This window comes from Mytilus galloprovincialis, chromosome 11, assembly GCF_965363235.1.
Source record: "Mytilus galloprovincialis chromosome 11, xbMytGall1.hap1.1, whole genome shotgun sequence".
Lineage (NCBI taxonomy): Eukaryota > Metazoa > Mollusca > Bivalvia > Mytilida > Mytilidae > Mytilus > Mytilus galloprovincialis.
The window spans coordinates 55,368,839-55,377,801 of NC_134848.1; the positions used below are offsets into that span (position 1 = coordinate 55,368,839).

At 35.2% G+C, this 8,963-nt stretch overlaps 1 protein-coding gene across 1 annotated transcript; it reads left to right on the plus strand.

Annotated features, from left to right (window-relative positions):
• Positions 1-561: 561 nt before the first annotated feature.
• Positions 562-7,905, plus strand: LOC143051240 (uncharacterized). The gene is made up of 6 exons (XM_076224209.1): positions 562-689; positions 1,436-2,074; positions 2,803-2,919; positions 3,945-3,992; positions 4,923-5,009; positions 7,760-7,905. The coding sequence occupies exons 1-6, from the start codon at positions 641-643 to the stop codon at positions 7,867-7,869; spliced, it is 1,050 nt and encodes a 349-aa protein (XP_076080324.1). The 5' UTR covers positions 562-640; the 3' UTR covers positions 7,870-7,905.
• The last annotated feature ends 1,058 nt before the right edge of the window (positions 7,906-8,963 follow it).

The following is an 8,963-nucleotide window of genomic DNA, read 5'->3' on the forward strand; positions in this document are numbered from 1 at the left end:
TACATTGTTTGCATTGTCTATTAATTTATTTCCCCGACTGCATAGATAAATCAACAATTGACATTTTCAGATTTGTTAGTGAATGATACATTTTCACAAATTGAAAAACAAAATAAAGACCATTAAATATCATTGCAAACGAAAATAATTTAAAAAAAATGACTTTTATGCACATTAAATAAATTAAATCTCAAAATAAAACATTTTATTCTAGAGCATACGACAAATAAATTCGGGAAATGTTTATTAATTTATAAATCTCATTAAAAATAGTTTTTAAAATTAAATCATTATCATCTCAGTAATTCAACAATCAATCAATCTTCAAATGATCATAGTTTATATCAGATACATATGCAAGTTCATGTATACTACACATGTCTCCGTTTATCGTACCGATAACGTTATCTTTATTAAAAAAAAACGAATAAAAAATTAAGAAAAAAAAACTGTTTTTTCAGGATTAGCATTTTCCTTACACTTTTGTAAAATTAGTGTGATGTTGTTATAAAATTCAGGGCATGTAATGTATGACATACTAGACCTTGTTATCTTCAGGTTAGATAATACACATCCAGATGTCGCGTTAAGGGGAGATAACATTGTGACGGCACATCCAAAACAGAAATAACGGAAGGCTATGTCAGGTCAATTATATTTCGTATTATGTCTGCTAAATACCGTAACAGGTAAGACCATAATAGTAATCAATTCAGAAGTAAGTTAAATTGTACTGTTTTCAGTGTATTCATTTTTTTTCGTCAGGATTCACCTTTTCGTCTTTTTTCTTCAAAATAATGAACTATACCTGATAAATCGTAAACCATTTTAAGACGCAAGGACAAGACTTAAAGTCAATCTAAGTTGTTGGAGAGGGTCCTACCCCTAAAAATATTATTTAGTTTAAATATTAAAGTGTTTATCTTGACTTTTCTTTCTTTTTCTTGTTTATTTGTTCTACCATTCATTCTTCTTTATTAACTTAATGAATTAATTTTGAAAAGATTGATTTTTGAAAGGATCAAAACGAAATTAAAAAAAAATGCCAATTCGATGTGTCATCATTATATAATATCGGGTGTGTTTAGATGGGGTATACAAACTAATTGGCATACAGATAAAGAGAATATTGGCCAAAAGAGATTCACAAAGATGGCCTTCCCCAAAAGAATACCGTAATGAAGGTTCCCCATATATTTTGGTACTTTAAGGCTATAGACCGTATACAGTGTACTGTGGACTTCAATGTACAGATTTATCGGTGTCGACATTTATCAAACAATCCCCCAAAAGGTTTCCAGGGCAGTTTTGAATTTGATGTAAGCTGCCCGCAATGTAACTTTAAGATAGAAAACAGCAATAAAAGCACTAGTTTGTTTTTTTGTGGCAAAATTTGGATTCGTAAGGTGCTCAATCGTATCTGTTTAATTTACAGGTCTTTTCCTGGACCAGATGTTGACAGACTGTCATGGATTACCATTTGCCTGTATGCTAAAGCAACAGAAATCCAGCCAATCACAAACCTTATACAATAACCTGCATCAGAATAAGGAGACTAATACTTTGACCTCTACATTATATAAACAGCAACAAAGCATCGACAGCAATGGAGGATATAATCCATCCAATATGGCTGCCATCGTTCAACAAAATACCGATTCTAACAGTGGAAATATTGGGATGACAATGGGGAATTCTGAACTACTGAATTTCATGAACCCAGAAAATTCGGGGCAGTCGAGTTCTATAAATGGACAAGGTGGGTCATTGCAGGGAAGGATTTCAAATACCGATATGCAAAATGGCGGCAAACCTCTTTCTGGGAATATGCTTGGTGGAAGTTCGAACGGACAGAACAATATTTCAAAATCAAAACAAGGCAATGGAATGAAAAACATGTATTCTGGTAGTGGAGCCTCGAATTCTATAAACTTGATGAGTAATCCGTTTTCTAAAAGTATGACAAATACGATTGGAAATGGCGGAATGCAGAGAATTATACAAAGTGATAGAGGACATGAAAATGTACAGGGGTCAGCCAACCAAGTTCAAGCATCTGTTAAAGGCAACCAAGGTAATTCTTTAGAGCTAATTCCCTAATGCAGCCTTGTAAAGGTGCCACATGTGGAGCAGGATCTGCTTACCCTTCCGGAGCACCTGAGATCACCCCTAGTTTTTTGTGGGGTTCGTGTTGTTTATTCTTTAGTTTTCTATGTTGTGTCATGTGTACTATTGTTTGTCTGTTTGTCTTTTTCATTTTTAGCCATGGCGTTGTCAGTTAATTTTAGATTTATGAGTTTGACTGTTCCTTTGGTATCTTTCGTCCCTCTTTTAAGACTTTGGTTTGCTTGATATAGGAAAACGTTGAATGAGTGCCAATGAGACAACTCTCCATCCAAATAAAAATTATAAAAGTAAACCATTATAGGTCAAGGTACGGCCTTCAGCACGAAGCCTTGACTCACACCGAACAGCAAGCTAAAAAGGGGCCCCAAAATTTTAGTAATGTAAAACCATTCAAACGGGAAAACCATATAAGGGCAAACAACACTAATATACTTGTTTGACTAAGGATTGTATTTACGTTTGACCAGCAGTGTAATTAATTTAGAAATCTGCAAACAAAATAAAATAGGTGCAGTTTAACCTTTATGCATATACTTGGATTTGATTCGTGGTTAACCTGAAGGTCAGGAACATCCAATTGTGCATTTGAACACTTCAAGACAATTTTAGTAAGATTTTTTACATTTGTCTTTTCTGTTGCAACATAGAATAAATTTTATTTGTTTTCAATTTTAGATAATTTAAAGAATATATTACTTCAGGTGGTAGGAAACACGTGTGGCCTGAACTGGCTAAACTGTCCAAAGAATTGTTTTTCAGTGGACAAGAAAACCGGATGTCCATCTTGTTCTTGTGAGTTTATTTCAGGCTGTTATGTTGTTTAAAGTTTTCTATAATACTTCTGAAATAAAACTTAAAATATTGTTTATCACTTTAAATATACTATAATTTATACAATCACTATGAAAGTTATCATCTTAACTTTACTATATTTAGATATAAGAAGATGAGGTATGAGTGCCAATGAGACAACTCTCAATCCAAGTCACAAACCATTATAAGTAAAAAAAAAATACTGTTTAAATATTGCTTAGTTGATAGTGTTATTTGACACTACACAAACACAAGAAATAATGTGTGTGTTCGAAGTTGTCCAGATGCAGATTAAAATTCGTTCTGGGTACAATTGTTTTGGTGTGCTTAGATTCTTAATATCGTAAAGTTGCTGACATAAAATTGAGGAGAAGAACATTGTGTCTCTGATTTCCATTTCCCTTTATATTCCCCAACTCCAATTTGAGACCACTCTACTCCCAATTACCTCTCCGCTCTCACTTCCATCCCCGTTACTCAAGGACGAAAATTAATCAATTTTATCCACAGATTCTAGTATCACTATTTTTACCCGTCTTCCACAAGTTCCCTCCATCTTTACTCACACTTCTTTCCCCTTGCTTCCCGCACCAACCACTACCACACCCGCCCCTATTCTCATGTCCCCTTAGTCCCCCTGTCCACTTTCTAAACATTGAAATGTGGTAACATTATAATAGCTCAACGTAAACCCCTAGTAACATTTCATTTGGCATATATGTTCAAGTGTTGGACGACAGCATATCTAATATGGAAGTCACAAATGAGGTTATGAATGGAGGTTAGGGGTCATTCATTTCTGTATTCATTAATTTTTAACTCAATTTTGTTTATCTTTAAAAATAATTACTTTTCTCTAATTACATGATAACTGTATTCGGTCAACCAAATGAACTTAATGTATGTGTCGTTTTGGTCTCTTGTGGAGAGTTGTCTCATTGGCATTCTGCCACATCTTCTTTTTAATATTAATTATATCTATGTATATTTGTAATTCATTGAAGGTAAAAGACCACCATCGTCTAATTCAAAAGACGGCCTACTTCAACAAGGTAATGATACACATATAAAAGTGTGTTCTATTGATGTTTCAAATCATAAAATTCATGTGCCATTTCACTCTTATTATAAAATTGGTATTTGCTGCCTCTCCACTAAGCACGCGTCATAAGGGGTAAGAGCAAAGACTGGTCGGCTCGGAGTCGGAAAAATATGTTCCAGTAAGCTGACATGTCTTCCTGACTACTGTTACTTTTGTGAGCCAAGGCTCGGTGTTGAAGACCATATTTTTACCTATAATGGTTTACTTTTATAACTTGAATTGTAACTTGGAAGGATAGTTGTCTCATTGGCACCCATACCACTATTTTTATGTGCATTGGGCAAAGTTTACAGTCACAGTTACACACATTTGACAACTTTTCATTAGGGGGGGGGGGGGCTCTGACTGACCTAAGGGGCCCCGCTCCAGTCATACTTCAGTGATTCCCTATATAACCAACAAAATTTTCCCAGCAAAGAGGGGGCGGGCCCCAAGCCCCTCCTTGGTCCGCCTATGTTAATAGATATATTAGGAAGATGTGGTATGAGTTCCAACGAGACAACTCTCCATCCAAGTAACAATTTAAAAAAGTAAACCATTTTAGGTCAATGTACGACCTTCAACACGGAGCCTTGGCTCACACCGAAAGGCAATCTATGAAGGGAACACAAATTACCAGTGTAAAACCACCCAAACGCGAAAACCAACGGTCTAATCTATAAGCATTGCAAATTTTTGAATTTCATCGGATGAATGAGCCAAAAGACTTTTCTGTGTATAAGGGTTCTAACGAATGTATTTTTAAACTATTCTAGCTTCTAGATAACTTTGACTTTTTTCATCGATATTATCAAGTAACTCTTGGAGGTTATATAATCAATGTGCAAAAATTACGAAAATTTTATAAAAATGACTATATACTTGTCCATATTTAAAACAGGACAGAGGAAATGTTTGTCACTGCCACCAAACTGCCCTAAATCCTGCGTGATGTTTGATGATATTGGCTGTACAGTCTGCTCCTGTGGTAAGATACTATTAGTATAACTTAAACGTATGACGTGAGAGCCAAAATCAGCCAACCGAATGGTTTACCCCCCTACATTGTTTTATTTTTTTAATAGCTGAACATGCTTTGTTCATGGGTACCAGGGAATATCACATGAACATGGATTTAAGGTGGTCGAATTATTAATTCACTTGCAAGTGAATAATTCATTAGCGATGTTTCTTTGCTTATGTTGACAAAACTGTACCAAAATGGCTGCTAAAATCGATTTATTATATCTCTATTTATTTTTCATTATTTGATTAGACCAACAAAAATCATATTTTATGTTTCTATACCTCGTAGATAATGCCACTTTATTTTGATGCAAATTGCATGAAGTACTAGTTTTGTTTACACGATATCAGTTAACATGGAACGTGCTTAAAAAAAGTAAGCGGTTTTAAACGATATAAAAAGTTTCTGACAATTCCACGGACTTTGGACCGGGATACCTGGTGGTAGAGGTTGAGTAAAAAAAACCCGATCAAATTCCGAGAATGAAACGAGGGGCAACCAAACTCGCGGTAAAAATTTCGATCCACGTGTGGGTTTCGGTTTCTGGTACCTGATATGCTTCTGTTTTCCTTCTCCTGTTCCATATTGCAAGTATCTGTCGTCCGTCATGTACTTGTCACATTGTAATTTTATGTTAATTCTTACATGTTATAAATCCAATATGTGCTAACAAAAATGTAATAATTTTAAAACACGTCATAGATACCAGGATTGAAATATTGTATTTGCGCCAGGCGCGCGTTTCGTCCACAAAAGGCTCATCAGTGACGCTCGAATCCTTTCAATGAACGACATACCTTCTCAACTGTAGTTGAGTGTCATATTTTGTAGGGGCCACGCCATGTCCACTATTTCTAGATGACTGTCCACTGGGATTTTCAAAAATTGATTAAAACCAGTGTCCAATCTGTTCGTTGGACGGTAAGATGTTCAAAAGTTTTAAGTAGACATCTATAATTTTTAACATCAGAACAAAAATTTTATGACGTTCGAACAAGGACCAAGCTATTGGTGACCTCTAGGACCAAGCTATAGTATTACGCAAGAGATGTACGAGGATTACCTTCTAAAAGGATCGATCGTTTTTTAAATGTCGTTTATCATGATAGTTTATGTTGAAACAGGAACAATGGCTTAAAGACGGAAAAAGCGTCGATGACAGATAGCTTTTTGGACAACGAAACAAAGTTGTAATGTGATGCTAAGTATACAAAAATGAAAATAACATTTTATACATTTAGTGTATCTGATGCAGTTTACTTGGAGCTACACTTTCCAGGAATGCTGGAGGCCAATAGTATGAAAGCCAATTACTGTAAAACAACTTAATTCTCTCAAGTAATTTATTTTTGAGACTTTCCCACAGTGCAATTGTAGCCATATGACCCGATTAAAAATCTGAGGAATAAATATAAATCTTGCATTGTTCCTTATTGAACTGCATAAAGAACATTTGAAAAATGTTGGTTTACAGTATGAACAAAATATAAGTACCAGAGGCGGATTTAGAGAGGGCAGGGGGCCCGCCTCCCCCCTTTTTGAGAAAAAAAATGGTTGCTTATATAGGAAATCACTGAAGCGTGACGAGATCGGGCCCCCTCGTAGGCAGCCAGTGGGCCCCTACTCATGAAAATTTCTGGATCCGCCACTGAGTACCAAAAGACGGGAAGATGTATATTATGTTGATGTTTTAGACTGCATTTTTTTATTAATATATATATATGACCAAAAGAGACATGAAAATACAAGAAATATTAAAAATCAGGTAAACGTAGGTAAAATCATTAATGATGAAAGAAAACATGTCTTAATATTTGTAGTATTTGTATTTTTATCCATCTGATGAGATCAGCCTTTTTCAACTGATTTTTATAGTTCTTTTTTATGTTGTACTGTGACACCACTGTCACAGGTTAGGAGGAGGGTTTAACCCCGCCCCGTTCTGTATGTATGTGCCTATAAATCAGTGGTTCTCGTTTATATGTGTTACATATATCTTGTTTTTCGTTTATTTTTTTATACTTAAATTAGTCCGTTAGTTTTCTCGTTTGAATTAGTTTACATTGTGATTTTGGGCATTTCATAGCTGACTATGCGGTATGGACTTTGCTCATTGTCGAAGGCCACGCTGGGTGACCTATAATAGTTGTTAATTTGTGTCTTTTGGTCTCTTGTGGAGAGTTGTCTCATTGGCAATCATACCCCATCTTCTTTTTTTATATTAACAAAATACACACCTGTATAATTATCTTGAAAGTCAGATACAAAGCATAAGTGCAAATATAAAGAGACGGTTATTTTCAAGAAAATGCGTTATTCTCTATATCTTGTAACGACTAAAAGCTTGACTTTATGTGTAAACACGTCTATATCATTGCTTTAGTTGTTTAAGGGGAGGGGTTTACTTTTATGATTTTTTTTTGGGGGGAAGCGAGATTGAGGGAGTCGACTTTGGGCTTCCATCTCATTAGGTACACTTCACATCTACTATCATTTATATTTACCGTATGGATTTTCATAAGTAATAGCTGAATATAGTGTAAAACTACTTTTTATTTCTATTTTTTCTTATTGATTTGTTCATTCTTGAGGTAACTTTGAAATATTAAATAGAACGAAACTGTTAGTACCATTAGTTTATCTTAAAATTTAAAATCAACCATAAACTTATTATTTGGCGAACTTTATAAATATATCTGTTGTTATTTCAGAAATCGCGTCCTTATCAAAAGACACTTCTATGTCTACAGCCAATCAGAAAGATGGATCAAGTGTACAGAGTTTATCGTGGTACGACAAGATGTGGAGTTCATCAAAATAAAATAAATTCTGACAAAGAATTTATGTGGTGCTTGGTTTGTTTAAAAAAAAAAAATTTCACATCAGTCTTTATTTTTTCACCCAACCGACGTCATCGCTCTTTATTAAAAAAAGTCATAGGTTTTCTTGGTTTATTACGGTAGACCCTAAAGTGAACCAGATACTGTGACTCTTTTCCATCACAAACGTTCTGACCGGGACCGTCTAAGTGGTTTTACATCTTAAAAAGTCTATTCAAATTAGTTTTGCATATAATTCCGCTTTAGCCGGTGCTAGGAGCCGTCTCAATCTTGCAGTGATGTGAGAGTTTTTTTTGCTCCGTGTTGAGCCCTTACTGTGACGTACTCTGAGATGACGAACAGCAATAAAGTCAATGTTCCCTTCCTTTTTGTATATTTGTTGTTGTGTATGTGTACTGATTTACATGATGTATCATGAATGGATACCTCAGGTCGTTTGGTTTTTATTCTGTTATGATTACTTTGTATAAATTTTTCAACTACACCATACTTTTGCTGTTTTTATTGGAGAAGAAAGCCGGAGTGCCTAGATAAAACCCTCTCCAGAAAAAGTAACACTTCATAGTCACTTAATATTGGAGTCGTACACTACTGCCACAGTCTCAGTGTTGTTCCTTTAAGTGTATACGGAGACATATAATACCAGTGGCGGATCCAGAAATTTTCATAAGTGGGGGCCCACTGACTGACCTAAGAGGGGGCCCACTCCAGTCACGCTTCAGTGATTCCCTATATAAGCAACCAATTTTTTTCCCAAAAAGGGGGGGGGGGCCCGGGCCCCCTGGGCCCCCCCTTAATCCGCCTATGAATACCACAATCGCACATGTTTCTGGTGTATACATATTTATCATGAAATGGTACAGTGCTTGTTGTTTGTTGTTGTGTATCATTGTAATGATGATTGTTTAACATTATTCAACATTATTCAATTCGGGTCTTAACGGAACTTTGCGGTATGGCTATACTCATTTTTGAAGACTGTACGGTTACCCAGAGTTGTTAATGTCTGTATCAATAGGTTAAACTATCATAAAATTAAAAAAGAAAAGAAATAAAGGACCCTAATGCAGACCCT